This window comes from Sapajus apella, unplaced genomic scaffold (genome assembly GCF_009761245.1).
Source record: "Sapajus apella isolate SASKATOON/1434 unplaced genomic scaffold, GSC_monkey_1.0 scaffold169, whole genome shotgun sequence".
NCBI lineage: Eukaryota > Metazoa > Chordata > Mammalia > Primates > Cebidae > Sapajus > Sapajus apella.
In genome coordinates, this window is record NW_022437109.1 from 165,006 (window position 1) to 183,736 (window position 18,731).

At 57.0% G+C, this 18,731-nt stretch overlaps 1 protein-coding gene across 5 annotated transcripts in view; it reads left to right on the forward strand.

Moving 5' to 3' along the window:
- Positions 1 to 1,311: 1,311 nt before the first annotated feature.
- Positions 1,312 to 18,731, forward strand: part of RORC (RAR related orphan receptor C) — a 24,883-nt gene continuing 7,463 nt past the window's right edge. For 2 of the 5 annotated variants that reach the window (XM_032267547.1, XM_032267549.1), the window contains exons 1-5: positions 14,262 to 14,460; positions 15,813 to 15,898; positions 16,263 to 16,404; positions 17,630 to 18,142; positions 18,357 to 18,478. In XM_032267547.1, the coding sequence (XP_032123438.1) occupies positions 14,379 to 14,460; positions 15,813 to 15,898; positions 16,263 to 16,404; positions 17,630 to 18,142; positions 18,357 to 18,478 (945 nt within the window). In that variant the 5' untranslated portion in view covers positions 14,262 to 14,378. Of the gene's footprint in view, positions 1,454 to 3,678; positions 3,709 to 7,165; positions 7,246 to 7,281; positions 7,501 to 14,261; positions 14,461 to 15,812; positions 15,899 to 16,262; positions 16,405 to 17,629; positions 18,143 to 18,356; positions 18,479 to 18,731 lie in introns of those variants that run through there. The other 3 variants (XM_032267550.1, XM_032267548.1, XM_032267551.1) reach the window with 3 other exon arrangements.

Sequence of the window (18,731 nt, forward strand, 5' to 3'; positions counted from 1 at the left end):
TGGATGCGTGGACCCGCATTTACCAAAACGACACGGAGATAATCAGAGCCTCAGAGGCATAGACACATACCCTCAGACTCTCAGTGCAGAAGGTCCCCAAAACTTCCCCTCCTCTTTTTCACTCCTCATCCATTGTCAATGACCCCAGGAGCTGAAAAGTCCTCCTCCACGTCTACCTTTGTCCCTCAATCTGCAGCCATGGGGGTACTCTGAGTGCCACCTAAGAACGGAGGCGCTGACGGCAGCAGAGGGTGAAGCCCCAGGGTTGGGCAGGAGTGGAGGATGGTGAGATGAGAGGGCAGAAGAGGGAAGGGACAGCTGCCTGCCCTTTCCATGCCAGGTGCCACGTGCACCAGGTGGGGGGAGAGTGGGTGAGTCACGAGGCTGTGGCATGGCTGACTCCTGCTCTGCTGTTTACCAGCTGGGAATGGGAGCAGGAGGAGGTGCCAGGGAGCCTCTCTGCAGCCTGGCCCCTGGCCAGTTGCCTGTTGGGTAACCAGGAGAGCCAGGCCCAGCTAATCAAACTCTGGGCCCAGGCTGTGAAGGAGAAAAGCAGCACCAGGATCCCTAGAAGTCTCGTCCCCTTGGACGCCCTCAGAGCCTTCAGTGCAGGCCTGTGCTCGGTCTGGGAACCTCTCCTTCTCCCAAGGAGGCCAGTGCAGCATCTCTCCTCTCCTCCTCCCCGCCATGGCTCCTCCGCCTCCAGGCACTCCTCCAGGCCTGCCACTTGCCCCAACAGATGAGGAGCACGTGGAAGCATCAGGGGGTCAGAGAGTCCAGGGAAGAGTAGCAAGGGGCAGAGGCTGGGCCAAGCAGTCAGCGGCCTCAGGGAACTGAGCAGTCACTGGGAGGAGTCTGACTGCATCCTAGAGAAGAGACAGAGTCCCCCACACCTGTCCTCCCCTCCCCATCTCCCATTCACCTGTCTCAGGTACAAACCACAGGATCTGAAGTCATGAAGACTTCGGTCCAAATCATAGCTCACCCATTTATTGTTCCTGTGTGAGTCCCTGGGCAAGTCACTGTTTTCACTGAGCGTCTGTCCACTCACTGATCAATCTGGAATAACGGTATTTTCCTGTGGGGGGTGTTATGAGCATTCACACAAAGTAAGAGCATGGATTTCCATAAAGGCCCTGCAAAGGGCCCAGCACACCGTAGGTGATCAATAAATGATTGTTCCCTTCCTTCCTCCTGTTCGTTTTCTCCTCAAGGCTCCATGCGCTGGGCCCCTGGTCTCTCCTCATGTCCCCTCCTGGTGCCAGGACACTCTGCCAGCCACTCCTTTCCCCTGCCTGCTGGAGGGCCAGGTGCTCCCGCCCTCCACCCTCCTCCCTCCTCCCTCCTCTGGGCCCTGCTCCCTGCCCTCCTGGGCAGCCAGGGCAGCCAGGCCGGCACCAAGGGAGCTGCCCCATGGACAAAGCCCCACAGAGACAGCACCGAGGCTCACGGGGTAAGAGGCCCATGGCCCTTCTGGCAGGTGGAAGAGACCGCCAGAGGTTCAGAGGTGGGGGGAGATGGGAAGTGAGGAGGGGAGGGAGAGACAAAAGTGCAGAGGAGAGGGCCCCGGGTTGGCAGGGAGTGCAGGAGGGTGAAACTAGAGGAGAAACAGGAGGAGGGGTTGGGGAGATGACAGAGGAGGAGAAATCGGAAAAGGAGAGAAACGGGAGAAGGAAGGGACAGGTTGGAGGGTAGACAGGAAGGGAAGAGCTAAGTCAGGAAAACCAGATCTAGACCCAGCAACGGGTCAGAATGTGGACAGGCCCTCCAGGTGTGGGCTGCCCCAGCAGGCGCGGAGACACTGCCTCCTTGATCCGGCCAGGACCCCAGGCAGCAGTGTCTGGGAGGCGGGCTGCTCCACCTTCTGTTCATTCACCCGTGGAAAAGCCTGTCCTTTAAGGAGTGACAGACTTGGGGAGTGTGGCAGGGGAAACCACACCCTGTCAGCTGCCCACGACCACGTAGCCTGGCACTTTCCTCTCCACTGGCCCAGGGGTATTTCATCTCTGCAGAGAATGTGGGGCACTGGGCCATTGGCAGAGAGGGACAGAAAGTCAGGCCATCCTCAGCCCCACCCATGATCCAAGTCAGGAACCCCCTCAGAGCAAGATCCCAGGGGCACAGGCTTGGTCAGCTGTGAGCACAGAGGAGGAACGTTTGAGAGCCAGAGGCTCCAAGCTTCAGGGCCACCTGGTGGAGAAAGAACTGGCTGCCTGGGCAAGCAAGGGGAGCACCCCCACCACAGGACTGCTCTGAGGTGCAAGGCTGGGGGCCAGGAGCCGGTGCCATGTCCGGGAGGAAGCTGGGTGGGGCCACGCAGGAGCAAGGGGAGGTGGGCGGGGCTGGGTGGGGCCTCGCCACCTGGAGCAGTCTTTTCCCTCCCTCACCCCAGCAGAGCCCAGGCCATCAGGACACTCGCCCAGTGACCGAGGGTGGATGCCAGTGGGGAACATCAGATGCCAGCGGGGAGCATCTCCCGGGCAGAAGGGCACTGTGTGTGTGTGTGTGTGTGTGTGTGTGTGTGTGTGTGTGTGAGAGTCGGGTGTCAGGACTGAACAGCAGAAGGGAAAAAATAACAGAATCGAGTCAGAGGTTGGGGAAGCCACAGGGGTATAGGGCAAGGCTGAAGGGCTTTCTGAGACAAAAGGCAGGCCCTGTGCCCGGTGATGAGCTGCCATGTGGGTGCAGAAAATGGATCAAGGTCTGGCAGGGGAAGTCTCTTCCCAGGGGCTCCCTGGCAAGGTGTTTCACGGATGCTAACTGCATGAATGCGTGGCCCTGCCCTCGGCGGCTGCTCCTCCCGGAGGTTGGCGCATCCGCGTGACCCCACCGACCATGCTCCCTACTGCCCAGCCTCCACCCAGACGCGGCCACGCAGCAGCAGCAGCAGCAGCAGCAGAGAAGGGATGCCTTCCTCTGCGGGCTGGTAGCCCACGGAGGCCCGCCTGCTGGAAGCCAGAGAGGGGTCTGTGTTTGCAGCTTTGCCCTCCTCTTCCTCCAAACATCCTCTCCCCCTCCCCCCCACCCCCACATCTCTGAAGCCCTGGTCTTTTCAGGCATAGATGAGCAACCAAGAGATTTCAGTCCCACCGAGATTTAACTCTGGTTGTAGGATATTTTTGTGCACCTCCAATGGACCAGATACTATGGAGGGCTCTGGAAATTACAAGCTGAACAAGACCAATGCAGTCCCTGCCTTCACAGGGCTTCACAATTTGGCAGGGAAGACCCATTTCCCAGACAATGACACAATGACAGCAGTTAGATGACAGTTAGGTGACGTGGTGAGTGCCAGGAAATAAAATGCAGGGAGCTGAGCATGTCAGCACAAGGGCAGGGGAGGGGCGGTGTGGCTTCTCCAAGGAAGAGACATAATCAGAGACCTGAGAGGGGGAAGAGAAGCTGTCCAGATTCAGGGGCGCAGGAGGGAGGGGCATTCCAGGCAGAAGGAGCAGCTTGGGGGAGTCCCAGAGGCAGTGAGGAGCCCGATACTTCCGGGTACCTGGAAGAGGGCCAGCGTGGGCCAAGGACAGAGGGCACTGCGGGAGTGGCCTGCCCGCCCTCCAGATGGCAGGCTCTGAGGGAAGGAGTGTGGCTTTGGGATCCTAGGAGTGGGAAGGGCCTCAGCCCCTCAGGGTCTTCAGCTTTTGACACCAACCCCCTCTCTTGTCTTTACAGAGCTGCTGGCTGTAAAGAAGACCCACACCTGTGAGTAGGGGGTTCAGGGCAAAAAAAAAAAAAAAAGGCTGGGGCAGAATAAGATGGAGAAGAATTCAGCAAGGGCTCTGGGAGGGACTGAGGGTGGACAGAAGTGGAGGAGCCAGGAAAGCGAGGGGAGGCATGAGGAAACCTCAGATCAGGGCAATGCCAGGAGATGAGGAAGAAGCGTGAAGCGTCAAAGGAAACAGTGTGAAGAAACCAGGCGAGGAAGGCAGCAAATCGCACTGCCGTGTGTGTACCCGTGCAACAGTCTTGATGTTCTTCACATGTACCCAAATCCTAAAATGCAATAAAAATAAACAAATAAGAGAAACCAGGAGAGAACAAAGGAAAAGAAAACTGTGGAAAAAGGCGAGGAGAGATGATGGACAGAGGCAGGGAGACGGCAGGGCGTGGGGGCCAGCTGCCCAGCCGGCCGGGAAGGAAGGAAGGAGATGGAGGTGGGGGGGCATGTGGAGGCGGGGTGGCCTCAGGAACTCAGCCCCCCTGACACAGGAGGTAAGGAGCCTGCACCAGGCTTTTTTTTTTTCTTTTTTTTTGAGCTGGAGTCTCGCACTGCCGTCCAGAGCTGGAGTGCAATGACGTGATCTCGGCTCACTGCAACCTCCACCTCCTGGGTTCAAGCAATTCTCCTGCCTCAGCCTCCCAAGTAGCTGGGATTACAGGTGTGTGCCACCACACCTGGCTAGTTTTTGTATGTTTAGTAGAGATGAGGTTTCCCCATGTTGGCCAGGCTGGTCTCGAACTCCTGACTTCGTGATCCACTGCCTCAGTCTCCCAAAGTGCTGGGATTACAGGCGTGAGCAACTCTGCCTGGCTTGTACCAGGCTTTGTGGTGCTTAGCCAGGTTTGGTGTTCATCTCTGTGGTTAAAACATCTTGAGGTGTGAATAAGCCCCGAGCCAGCCTGTGCAGAACTAGAGAGCAGGAGAGCTTCCTCTCTGTAGGAAACAGAATGTACAGGGGCACTCTGTGTCCTGGGGCCCTGAAAGCCAGACTACAACAGGGAAGAAGGGCACTGGAGCTCAGAGAGGACTTCCCAGTGGACACTAGTGACTAAGCATCCTCTCTAGGGACTGCTCAGCACATCAGCACTCCTCTCCTAGTTTGTGGCAAAGGCTAGTACCCAGAGAATGCACACAGTCCCAAAGCGATGCCCATCAGGGTCATGCATGCCTTCAACAGCTTCTGTAAGCACGGGTCGCTGAATCGACGAGGTTCCCTCCAGGGTAGGAACAGACACACCATTTCTCCATGGCTGTCCCTTGCTTGCCTTGCCAGTTCCTTCTAAGAGCTCACTGCCATCCCTCCCACTGCCAAAATTGTCTAGAGCCTCTCTGTTCCAAGCAGAGACATCTCAGAGGGCAGAGCGTTGCCCTCCTCCCTGAGCTGGGCAGCCCGGGGCTGACGGCCATCCAGGATGCTGCCTCCTCCCGGGTGGGGGTTGCTTTGCTCAGCATAATCCTGATCAGTGCCTCACCTGCCCCTAGCCACAGGGCCCCACGGAAATGCTGAGCAGGGCCCCGGGAGGAAAGCGGGTCAGGGAGTGACGCGAGTGAGCTGGGGGAGGGGGGTCACGGACCGTATGTGGGTGGGAGAAGTAGGGGGACTTTCAGAGCAGCAGAAATGGGGAGAGGTCAAACCCTATTCCTACCCTTAACCCCTGACCTCAGAAACCTCAGCCAGGACCAAACCTCCTTATCCCCCTCCCAACCCGCTGGTCCGCACGTCCACACCCCATGAGTGTCATCCTGAGGATCCAGGCTGGCAGCATCTCCCCCACTCCACAGCCTAGCTCCTGAAGCCCCAGGAAGCAAGGAAAGGCCTGTGCCTGGATGAGAGGGGCTGGAGTCCCAGCAAGATCAGATACCTCTCAGGAGTTTGCCCCACAGAATCCAGGGCACATTAAGGCTTCCCCCAGGCTGAGAGACTGAAAATTGGCTCCTGAATTGAGGCAACCCCAAGATGGGGTCCAAGATGGGGAACCCAGGGAGAACTCCCCAGACCAAGAGGGAGCCTGAATACTGAGGGACCCCGAAGAGGGACTCTCAAAGCCAACATACCCCACAGAGCACATAAGAGGCTGAGAAGGCCTCTGAAATTATTTGACCCCTGATAAGGAGCCCCCACCAGGCCGAAAAACACTCCAGAGAGACTCACATGCCAGGAGACCTCCCAGGCCGAAGCACCCTAAAAAGCAGATCTGAACCAGAGAGACCCTCCCATCCTTCAAGTGGGATCCGAAGCCAATCTGCCTGGGCTTGAATCCTGACTCTGCCACTTACTAGCTGTGTGATCTTGGGCAAGTTACTTAACATCTCTGTGTCTCACTTTCCTCCTTAAAATGAGGATAATGGTAGCTACTTCATAAAGTTTATTTTTTTTATTCTTTTTGAGACCGACCTTCCGGCTCCCAAGTTCAAGCGATTCTCCTGCCTCAGCCCCCTGGGTAGCTGGAACTACAGGCACCTGCCACCACACCTGGCTAATTTTTGTATTTTTAGTAGAGATGGAGTTTCACCATGTTGGCCAGGCTGGTCTTGAACTCCTGACCTCAGGTGATCCACCTGCCTCAGCCTTTCACAGTGCTGGGATTACAGGCCTGAGCCACCGCCCCTGGCCCACATGAAGTATTTTGTGAGGATTAGATAATCCACATAAAACATTGAGAACCATTTCTGACACATAACAGTCAGCCCATTATTATGATTATGAGTATGATGATGGTGATGACGATCATTATCTACACTCCAATTTCAGAAGTTTGGCTCCTAAGGAAATTTCTCATTTCCTTCTGTGGACCGTGGGTATTTGCCTGATGATTATTACTGCTCCTATCATTTCCATGTGTTCCCTAGCGCAAGATACACGGGGTGTCTGCAGGAAAGAGCATGGGCATGGAGGTGGTGGGGCAGACCCCCAGGCTGCACCACACTGGGCATGACTGTTGGCAGTCCACAGGGTGTCAGGTGGCACATGCCACCACCCCGGGGAAGACATCCTGTGACTTACCTCTGAAAGCATCCTTGTCCCTGAAGTCACCTGGCAAAGATGGTCAGGCTCAGCAGGTCCTCAGGGGGAGGAGGAGTAGAAACCCGGCCCCAGGCTCGTGTGAGCTCCATTCCGGCTCCCCAGCCAGAACTACCCTGGCGGGTGGAAACAGCTTTTACTGTGTGTGGCTGTCGCATGTGGTTTTGGAATTTTCCAACGCCCCCTACGATTGGCTGCCCCTCCCCTCACACCCTGCCCCAGGCCCAGATTGGCCACGTGGGGCGCCTGTCATCCTACTCACTGCACCCCTTGGGGGTGGGGTGGGGGGTTGTCACTTGGCCACCTGTGTGGTGCGGAGCTTAAACCCCCCAGCCCAGAAGCACTGGGGGAGAGCTAGGTGCAGAGCTTCAGGCTGAGGCGCTGCTGAGAGGGCCTCACCCCGCCTCTGCTGCCAGCTGCACCCCGCTCCTGGACCACCCCCTGCTGAGAAGGACAGGGAACCAAGGCCAGCAGAGCCAAGGCTCAGTCATGAGAAGTAAGTGAATGGGGCTACCTGGGGGCAGGAGAGCCTGGACCCTGCCGTCACCCCTCTGGAAGGGAGGATGTCAGTGTGAGCAAAGCTGAGTGCTCTTCCCTGGCAGGGTGTGTCCCAGTCAAGGTCAAGATCTGTTGGGAGATGGGTGGAGCAGCTGGGGAGTCCTGCTGGCCAGGCGGTTCCCTGACAGCAGCGATGCTAAGAGGACTGTTGAGAACTCCTGAGTTCCGAAAAGAATCTTCAAGAGTATCTGAGGTATACGGGCCCCTCATTCTACAAAAAGACGGGGCGCCCAGGAGGCTGCGTACTTCACCCAAGGTTACACAGCTGGTGTCTGACAGAGGCTGGTGATTACTAGGGGCCCTGAACGCACTCTCCTGGCTCCTGCTACCGTGTTTCCCTCTGTGCCTTCAGCCTGCTTGTGAGTCAAAGGAGGCCGGAGTGGTTGCTGTGCCTTGAAGCAACAGGACCGCCAGAGTCAACTGAGGTTGGCGGGCAGCAGGGCTCAGAACCCCGCATCCAGGCCTCAGCGGCACCAGGCTTTCTGCCCAACCTAGGGGCATGAGGACTATGTGGGATCCAGTCAGGGTGCACCAGGGTGGGTGCCTATGTGTGCGTGTGCGTGTGTGTGCGTGCCTGTGTGTGCATGTGCGTGCGTGTGTGTGTGTGCGTGTGTGTGTGTGTGCGTGTATGCGTGTGTGCGTGTGTGTGCATGTGTGCCTGTGTGTCTGTGTGTGTGGTTCTCCAGGGTCAGTGGCCCATTTGATGGGGGAAGCAAGGCAGTGGAGATGGGATTGGAAAGACCTCAGCCTCACCTTCTTCGTGGCTTGGAGCCCCGGTGGGCAGATGTCTGGGGTTCCTGTGCCTTCCAGCAGAGCAAGGGTGGGCAATCTCAGGAAGTCCCCTGTAATTGTTGTGAAGGGAAGCCAGAGGAGCTCTCGGAGCACAAGGTGAAGGAGGAAAAGGGAAGCCCCATGCCCCTATGGCTGAGGCCTGAGGCAGCCCCAGTTTCAACCTGAGCTCTTCCCACAAGCCACAGAAGGGAGGCCGTATTGAGTCCTGGAAGGACCCCTGGACTGAGAGTGTCAGACCAGGCACTTGTGCCACCTGTCACTGGCTAGCCATAGAGACTTAGACAAGCCAAGTCACTGCGTTCTGGTCCACCATCCGCAAAACAAGGGAGCTGAATTAAGATAAAGCAACAAAACCAACTATGGAGAGTCTCCCAGTTCCAAAGGCCCAGGGCCAAGAGAGAGCCCAGTGCCCTGAGGCAGGCATCCCAAGGGTGATGAAGAAGACTCAGCTCTCCCAGAGGATAGAAGGAAGGGAAGCCAGGAAAAAATTAGACTTCCACTTCTGTGATGGGGAGATGGGGACTGAGGCCACGGTGCAGGCGTGTGAGCTGCGGTGGATGAGGAGGGCTAGGGAGAACAGCCAACAGCTTCCACACAGAGGAAAGGTCCCCTTGGAGCTTCAGTTTCCCTTCCAGCTTCTTTCTATTAGCAGCAAATGCTGGCAGATTGGTCCTTCCAGAAAATGGCCCCAAATGTGGAAACCAGCCCTGAAAGGCAATGACTGGGTGTGCTTCTAGCCCAGGAGCAGAGCAGAAGTTCCCAGCAGGGGCTGAGGGAGACCTTGGCCAGCTTTCCCTCAGATCCACCCCCAGGATACACACAGAGCCCCACCCAGGCTGGGAGGTAGGAGAGGGGGCCTCTCCGACAGGGGTCAGTGCCACTGCACCTTCTCACTTGGACATTCACAGGTATCTCATAGCCCCAAGTTATCCGGCCCCAGTGAGTGCCAGCCACCACCAGCCCCTCCAACCACTGAGGACGAGAGTCAAAGCATGTGGGGCTTGGGACTGTGACACACCCAGAGACCAAGGGCCCAACACACAGGAGCAGAAACACATCAAGAAATAAGGAGGGATGGAGAGGCCCGACTCAAAGGGCAGGTTTCTGGAAGACCTGAGGAGAGGGTAATGTCCAGATGGAAGTGTGAATGGAGAAAACAGGAACAGAGCCACACACATGAAGGTGTGGCCGGGCGCGGTGGCTCTCACGCCTGTAATCCCACTTCCGGAAGTTGAGGCTTGAGACCAGGAGTTTGAGACCAGCCTGGGCAACAAAGTGAGCTCCTGTCCCTACGAAAAAGTTTTTTAATTAGCTGGATATGGCAGCGTGTGCCTGTAGTCCCAGCTACTCAGGAGACTGAGGCAGGAGGACCATGAGCCCAGGAGTTCAAGGCTGCAGTGAGCTATGATCAGCATCACTGCACCTTAGCTTGGGTGACAGAGTAAAACTCTGTCTCTTAAACAAACAAACATGAAGGTGTGAAGCCCAGAAACAGAGCTGGAGTGCAGAAGATCACAAGGCACATAGACACAGGAGAGGCGGAGAGAAAGGAAGACTGGGGGGAGAGGGAAGACGGGGAGACACGGGGTCTAAGAAAGGATAAGGTGCCCTCTGACCAGGATGGCACCAGCTCCCTGCCATTCGACCTGCTGCTGTCAAGTGGAGGGAATGCATCTGTGCACCAAAGAGACTCCCAGCCAGCCAGAGGGAGGGTAGCCCAATAGGCACGAAGGCCCTGGCATTAGGCCTGGATGGGGAGGTGGGAGGCCGCGGGGTGCGAGGTCACTGGCTGTGTCCTGATCTTTCTTAGGTCTGGTCGTGATCATGAGGAACGGTGGGCTGGGAAGGACTCCAAGTCCCCAGGGTGCACAGAGCTCACCCTGAGAGCCCAGGGCCATCTGAGGCCTCTGTGAAGGATTTCCTCCTTCCTTGCAGCACTCCAGCGCCCTCCTCTTTCCCCGTCTTCCCATTCCTAATAGAAATACCAAGCATCTCGAGCCCAAGGCACTAGACTTTGAAAAGACTCAGCAGGTCCCAGCACAGTGAAAATATGTGGTCCCTACAAGGGGCGCCTCCTGCTCCCCAGCCTCTGTCCTGCTGACTCTAACAGGGAACCGGACTTTCTAAGGGTTAAGGGCTCCCCCAGGCTCCTGTTCCCGTATGGCTAGTTCTTTCTGAGGTCTCACCTCCACACCTGCTGCTGCAGTGCAGCCCCTTGCCTGAGGCTCTGAGGCTCAGAAAGGATGGAGATGTCTATTTTGGGGGAGGGACAGTAACAACGCAGGGCCTCAGGGCCACAGCCGAGGTCTTTCTGGGTCCACTACGCTCCTGGAGCAGCAAAGGTGCTCTGGGAAGGGGGACAGATGGCCCTGGAGGCAGGGAAGGCAGCGGTGGTGACTCTGGGCTCCTGCTCCTCAGAGCTTCCTCCTGGTGATTCATCCCCTCCCCCATTTGCTGGTTGTTTTCACTACCTTTCTCCAGTCCCAGACTGCGGGGGTGGCGGAGGCACCAGGAGGGGGTTTCGGGTGGCTGGCTGGCTGTCATTCATGGCTTTTCAAAACCCCAGACTCTCCCTCGCCCACCTGAGTTTTAGCTTCACTATTTTCTCAGCCCTAGGATCTGGGTGTTTCAGCAGAAAATGTTCACCAGGAGCTGTGGGGGGGCCCTGGTCTGGGCTGGGGGTAGGGTTCACCAGGTAGAACCGCGTCTCCCCCGGCCCCCACCCAGCCCTCCCCCTCCTGCTCCCGTGTGGTGGCACCCACCACCTTGGTTTCCAGCTTTGCAGAAGCTGGGGGAACTGATGGCTGAGAAAGGAGGGAGGCTGGTGACAGGTTGGGGTGTGCGAGGGACCCCGGACTGAGCTGTGGTCTCAGTGGGGATTGAGACGGAGAGTTCTGGCTGTGGGGAGGAGGGGCCCAAGCTAAGGAAAGAGGTGCATTCCTTTCTCACTCATTCATTCATTCTGCAAACAGAGGCATACGAAGATGGATGCAAACCCCATCTATACCCTACAGGGGCTGTTGTGTTCCTGAGGAGTCCCCAGGAACCCTGTTGGGATATATGCCTCCCACCTGGCCTTTAGAGAAAGGGGTAAGGGCAGGAGGAGGCTGGGACCACAGAGAAAGAGTTGGGACAGGGGAAAAATACCTCTTGGGATCTTTGTATAAACAGGAGTCCTGGCTTCAGCTCTGTGGGTTGCCTCCGTGCATTCTGTTCCTAGACCACCACCCTCACCTCACACTCTTCCCCCTGCAGCCAATAACCATGTCCGCTATCCAGTTCTCCCATGTGCATTTGGGCATCTTATCCTCAGAGTATATGGCTTAAGGGTTGAGGGCACTGACTCAGGAGTTACAGAGATCTGGGTCCAAACGCCAGGTCTGCCGCTTCTGGCTATGTGATGTTAGTCAAGCTGCTGCATCTCTCTGGGCCTCAGTTTTCTCGTCTGTAAAATGAGGCTGATACTAGCAGGGCCTACTTCACAGGGTTGTTGTGATCATTAAATGAAAATGCATGGAAAGCCTGGCACAGAGTAAGAATTCAGCCCAGACCTGTGTCTATCGTTATTCTTCCTCCCTAATGAATACCCAGCGGAGAAAAGGGAGAGAGAAAGAGAGGCAAGGAAAAGGCCCAGCTCTAGACTGACGAGGCGTCAGGACCTGGGGTTCCTTGGTCTGAACCCATTCTCTGCCATGACGGTGGGGTTGGTTCTGGGGTTTGAGGGGAGAGATCCCCCTGGGTGGCAGCCCCTCCCCTGCTCCTACCACTTCCTCTCTGTGGCATAGGGCACCTGGACAGGACCCAGGGTTGGCTTCCTAAGCTGGCACAGGGCCAGGCTCTGGAAGTACTCAAAGAGCGCTATCACTGAATCTCGCAGCTGTGAGAGGCAACATTAGAGGAGGATGGAGGACTTTGCTTCTACCGTATTTCCCCTCATAGAAGGAGCTACTAGGATGCTCCTGGGGGTGCTTCAGTCTCTGAAGCAGCCCAGAGGAGACTCGGTTTCTCTTCCTAGCATTGTCTCAGAATGCAGTTTTAGAGGTCACACTGGATGGCAGAAAACATACAAGAATGAGCTCGGGAAAAGATCACCAACCTACCCCCACTCCCTGGAAGGAGCGGCCTGGCCAAAGGGCAGGAACAGAGACTAAGTTCTTGCTACTCAAAGTATAGGCTGAAGACCAGCAAGCTTAGGCACAAAGAGCTGACCAAAGTGCGGGATGTGAGTCCCACCTCCGATCCCCAGCTAATGTCGTTTGAGACGCAGAAGGCCATCGGCATTCAGTCATTCGATGATTTAAGGAGCCGGCATGTGCATTTGGGCGTCTGTCTCTCCTTTTGGAAGCATGTGGAATTGGAGAGTTTTCTTGTGGTGAGTCTCAGGAGAGAGCTACAGTGAGGGGGCTGCAGATGAGATGCCAAGATCTGTCCAAGACAGCAGGCGAGGGTAGAGTTAGGGCTGCCATGGGAGCCTCGGTGCAGGGGCTGGTTTGAGGTTCCTGACCTTTGCTTGGCTCTAGTTCCTGGCACTGGCAGGGCCTTAGATGGTAAGTTCCTGGCAGGCCTGGCTCCTGGGCAACAGTTTGAGTAATCCTGTGATTACTCAGCTCCTTCTCCCCAATCTGGGTTCCCACCACCTGCTGCTTCAGGGACGTGTCTCCAGGGGTAGCTTTTGAAGGTGAGTTATCATTAGAGTTGTTTTCACCTCCTATCACCTCCCCCCCAACCAAGTCTACCGGCCCCCTTCCCGTTCTCCCCCACCCCTTCTCCACAAGTAACACACGCACTCATATACACAGCACTGGTGTTTTCTTTCTGAGGTTTGGGCAGATGGCATTGAAGAGGGTACAGGCAGCAGGGGAAGGGTGGGGAGCATGACTAGAGAGCCTGAAGTGCTGAGGGGGAAGGGGTTGGGCAGAGGCCAGGGTCCAAGTGTGGATTCTCTGTGTTGCTGTGTTTCCGCAGCCATCTCTCCATCCCTAGGTCCATGTCTCTGTTTTTCCCGGTCCCAAACATCTTGGTGTCTCCAGCTCAGTGAGGCTAAGGGGTCTGACATTCTAGCTCAGAGGCTCTGGCCCTGTGTGCCTGTCTCACTGTGTACCTCTGTCTTGGACGGGGAGAATGGAGGATGGGCTGACCAGGTGGCTGGAGTCCAAGACTTTGGTGTGCCCTAAACATGGGTATTTGTGAAGGGGGTCCTTGACTGGCCGCATCTTCCTGTGAGAAGGTCAGGGTCTTGGTGACACTGTTGTGAGGTTCCTAGGGCCAGGAGCAACAGTGGGTCAGGCATGGGGCAGGGAGATGTGTCTGGGGTCACCCATGTGGTCAGCACACACACGCACGCGGATGTGGCTCTTGGAGAAGGGAAGAGGCAGGGAGGCCTGTGGTTGACTGCTGGGCCAGAGCCCGAGTTCCCACTGTGGCTTGGCCTAATCTCCCTCCCGCTTACTTTTTTGGGTGGCCCACGTTGGTTTCTCCCGTCTCTGGTCTTAGGCCACTGAAGAGAGAGATGCCGCAGCGCTGGAGAGGGAGGTGTTGGGGAAGAACAGGGTCCACAGGGCCCGAGTGCCCCTCCCAGCCTTGCCAGGCCCACTGGGCTTCTTGGCCTGACCTCTGCTCGGGAGTGACTTGAATACACAGTGCTCTCCATGGGCGATATCATTTCATTACTCGCTGCTGCCTGCAATCACCCCATGGACAGGCAATAACACCTTTATCGTGATCTGACTGACAAGAACATGCAGGTCTAGAGGGAGAATCTAAGTGACTAGAAGTAGAAGTGCCCCACATTTTCTGTCCCTGTTCCAGGCACCCAATGCCCTCTTATTCTTCCTTCCCCTCCATGCATTAAAATCTGCTGTTAATTCACGGGAAAGAATCTGGAAAACTCACTCACCGCCTGGTCCTGGGGGGACCACAGTTTACTGAGTGAGCACTGGAAGCTTGCTGCCAGGGAGGCACGTGTGGCTGGGGGTGGGGACGAAATCGAGTGCCAGCGAAGGGATTTCAGATTCCCATGTGCCCTGTCACTGTGAGGAGGCAGCTACTGCCTCTGACTCACCCTAAGACTGGCTTGAAGGATGATGGTTTAAGAATGGTGGAAATAATATTTTGGGGAATGGTGGGCAAGCCATGGTCTCCCTACCCACTTCATATCAACAGGCCCTACCTGTGACCAGCGGCCAGGCCAGGGACTGGAGGGGAGCTCACAGCAACGAGCATTTGCCCTCCAGAGAGGCTGCCATTCCTTTTGCCGCTTCAGTAGGAGACATGTCATAGATGAAAAGGGGCTTTGGCCCTTCTTTTCACTTTTCTGGCCTGCTCCGCCCCCAGAGCTCCCCACTCAGAAGGGAGGCAGCAGGTCAGTGATGGTGGAAAAGAGACGCACGTGCTCTGGGAAGTGCTAAAAACACCTAAACTTACCAGGGATCCCAAGCTTTGCCCAGCTACCTTTCAAGGATGAGCTGGGAGGAGGCCTCCCACAGTCCCTTCAAGCTCAGCAGAGAGCTGTGGGCATTAACAGGGAGGGGGCAAAGCGGAGATGAGCCCAGGGCCAGCAGCAAACCACAGAGGTCCAGGAGCAAGTACAGGTTACAGTGAGTTCAGAGGGAGAGAAAACCTGGGGTCCTAGCGCCCCACGAGCAAACGCTAACATACAACTATGCACGTGTGTATGCAGGAACAACCAGATCTTTCCTTGGAGGCTCACAAATGACACATACTTTTCATGCATATGCACACACACAAGTACACCTTCAAACATGCCCGCTGATATGTGTACCCCAAAAGACAGGGACACAGAACAGCGTAATGGAAGGCTCAGGGGAACTGGGAAATAGACCCCACTCTCAGGCAAACCAGCTTGTGACCCTGGGCCAACCGCCTGGCCTTATCTGGCCTCGTCCTTCATCAGTAAATGAAGAGGTTGAATGAGATGGTCTCCAGTCTCAGCCAGTTTTAACATTGATGATTCATGTTCACACAAATGGACACAGGTGTCCTTGTACAAACATAAACGTGTACACTCGGACACACCGATGTACACAAAGCCACCCTCTCTCTGCTCTCGGGCCTAAGAGCCTAAGAGTCCTCGTTAATTCTTTCCCTGGGATCTCAGGCATCTAGCAGAGCTGGGGTGTTGAGCCCCGGTCTCCTGGGCTCCTCCCTGCCCCACACCCCATCTCTGTATCGCCCCTCCCTGAACCTTCACTGCCTGGCTGGGAGGGCTGGCATCTCTGCCTAGCCCCCCCATTGTACCTCATCTTCCTGCCATGCCCTACCCTCTGCCCATGGGAGCTGAGCCCCAGTAGGGGAGGGAGGCACAGAGGAAGCCCCTTGGGCGGGAAGCAGGTGTTGCGAGGCAGTGAGGAGTCCTGTGTCCCAAGGTGGGAGGGAGGCAACTGAGCTTTTCAACTTCAAGGGCTGAGCAGGTGGCCTCTCTGCACCTGCTTTCTCTGCCTCCATAGCGCTGGTACAACTCCTGGCTGCCCCTTGATACTCCCCTTCTCTGTGAAACAGACAGCTTCCTCACACCCTTTGCTGAGAAGCATTTGGCATTTCACTTCCCCTTCCATTTTGCAAGAGGGAAATAGCAAGCTGGAGCTGGTTGGAGAAGCTGGGGAAGCACCAGGCACTGTAGCCGCAGCCCAGGTACGTGATGGTTGAATGCAGGAAAGCCTCCTGGGTCGACCTACTTCTCCTTCTCTCTTCCAGCACAAATTGAAGTGATCCCTTGCAAAATCTGTGGGGACAAGTCGTCTGGGATCCACTACGGGGTTATCACCTGTGAGGGCTGCAAGGTGAGTCGCAGGCATGTGTATGTGTGTGTGTGCATACACACACGTGCACACACACAGTGTCTCCTTAGAGATAAACAAGGGGCTTAATGGCCTTTGTGCTGACTCCAGGGATGATCTCCTGGGCAGCCAGGGAAATCCCTGAGTAGCATCGCCTCGAAGGGCCCTCAGCACGGGGAGGGCCCTGTCTTAAGCTTAAGGAAGTGACAACAGGACAAACTGCAATTACACAGATAGACGGAGGAGAGAGAAAACGGACAGGTCGCGGAATGCAGAAAAGCTGCCAGAGCTTGTGGGCTGGAGGCCCTTGGGAGTGGGCTGGGCCCAGCCAGGATAAGCAGTCCTGCTCTCCACCTGCTGTCCCCAGGGCTTCTTCCGGCGGAGCCAGCGCTGTAACGCAGCCTACTCCTGCACCCGCCAGCAGAACTGCCCCATCGACCGCACCAGCCGAAACCGATGCCAGCACTGCCGCCTGCAGAAATGCCTGGCGCTGGGCATGTCCCGAGATGGTGAGGCCAAGTGGATGGCCCCCTGGGGTTTTCCTGGTGTCTCCAGAGGGGCAGTCGGGCCTGCTGAGCTAGACAAGGCTGAACCTGCAAGACCACCCGTCCCCTAGGCTGCTCTCCATCCCTCCTCCTTACCCCCCCTGTCTCCTCCCCTGCAGGGATGGGTGGATCACCCCCACCAAAGTTCTTTGGAGTCCCCAGCTTTCGGTTTTGCTAGAACAGACCTCCTCTTTCCAAGGTCCCATACCTCTTCATCGCTCCTGACTTGGGATGGATTCTCCTCACTCTGCTTCCCTCTGACCCAGCTCCCATGCGGCTCTGGCGCCTTCCCCTGCTACCCCGTTGTTGCAGTTCTAGCTCCCTTCCTAGTCCCCTGTTCCCATTCTTGGACACGGGACTGTGGCCAGGAATGGAAACAGAACTGGCCTGAGAACAACCAGAGGGTGGTCAGAGCAGGGGAGGGCTGGTGTTCCTGGAGCCTTATCCACCTCCTCACCCACCACCCCTCACCGGTCCCCCCGCACACCCCCCCCCACCACAGAAGGAGCCCAGGGCGGAGCTCCTTGAGGTGATGAGGAGCCAGAAGGAGCCCGTCAGCACTTTTCAGTGCCCAAAATAACAAAGCAAAAGGAAGCACGCAGGGGTGCAAAGGGGCAGGCGGGGCGAGGGGCTGTGCCCCCACACCTGGGAGGGGCGGTGGGGGGAGTAAAAAGGCAGGAAAGAGAGAGCAGAAGAGGATGTTCAGAAACAAGCCGCGGAGCCCGGGTTGGGCTGTGGTGAGTATCTAGGTCACCAGGGAGCCTGCAGGCCTGACCACAGGGAGACCTGTGTTCTCAGCTCTCCTCTTCCTCCGACCCTCCCAGAAAGGCGAGGTGACCCCAATACAGCCTGAGGCCCTCTGCTCGACCACCCACAGCCCCAATATCGGGAGGCCAGAATCCCCAGCCTAGACTCATTGCTTGAATTCTGCCATGATTCAAAGCTGGCTTAGAACTTAGAAGATTTTGCTTGGAAGATGGCAACGGCAGGTTGGACAGGCCCCAGAAGCAAACAAGAGTAAAGGTGGACGGGGTCTGGGGCATAAGCTCCCTAAAGGCTGGAGAGGCGGTGCTTGGAGTCAGCCATTCAGAGAGCAGCAAGTTAATCCTTTAATACCCAATGGCTGCTGACCCTGCCCTGTGCCATGTTCCCCTGCCTCATAAACCCCTGGTCCCTGGACCTCTTTCAGCTGTCAAGTTCGGCCGCATGTCCAAGAAGCAGAGGGACAGCCTGCATGCCGAAGTGCAGAAACAGCTGCAGCAGCGGCAACAGCAGCAACAGCAGCCAGCTGTCAAGACCCCTCCAGCAGGGGCCCAAGGGGCAGACACCCTCACCTACACCTTGGGGCTCCCAGATGGGCAGCTGCCCCTGGGCTCCTCGCCTGACCTGCCCGAGGCCTCTGCCTGTCCCCCTGGCCTCCTGAGAGCCTCAGGCTCTGGGCCCTCATGTTCCAACGATTTGGCCAAGGCAGGGCTCAATGGGGCCTCATACCATCTTGAATACAGCCCTGAGCGGGGCAAGGCTGAGGGCAGAGAGAGCTTCTACAGCACAAGCAGCCAGCTGACCCCTGACCTGTGTGGACTTCATTTTGAGGAACACAGGCATCCCGGGCATGGGGAACTGGGACGGGGCCCAGACAGCTATGGCAGCCCCGGTTTCCGCAGCACACCGGAGGCACCCTATGCGTCCCTGACGGAGATAGGTGAGCAGCTGGGGAGGCAGAGAGGGTGGCAGAGAGAGAGGGGCTTTCACTGACACCCCATATCAAACAAACATGAGCGCGAGAGAATGAGGGGTCTTGGACGAGGGCCGGAGGGAGGAGGCACAGCCGGGTCTGCCAGGCCAAGAAGTGCCCTTTTGTGGGTAGGGGTAGGAGCTGGCCGAGATCAAGCCGTGCCTTCCTTCTCTGGCCCCAGAGCACCTGGTGCAGAGCGTCTGCAAGTCCTACCGGGAGACATGCCAGTTGAGGCTGGAGGACCTGCTGCGGCAGCGCTCCAGTATCTTCTCCCGGGAGGAAGTGACGGGCTACCAGAGGAAGGTGAGGCCAGGAGACCTGCAGGAAGGCAGCACATCCCACCCCCACGGGGAGAGTTCAGAGACGGCTACCTGCACACGCCTGGGTGCTGGGGTAGGGCGGCGTATCACAGACACAGGCTGGCCGACAAGCACGTGCACAGCTTCTGCGTACGGCTGTGAACATGTGTGTGTCCGTCTACACCCCAGCAGATGATGAGAGCATGGTCCTGAACGTGTGTGTGTCCGTCTACACCCCAGCAGATGATGAGAGCACG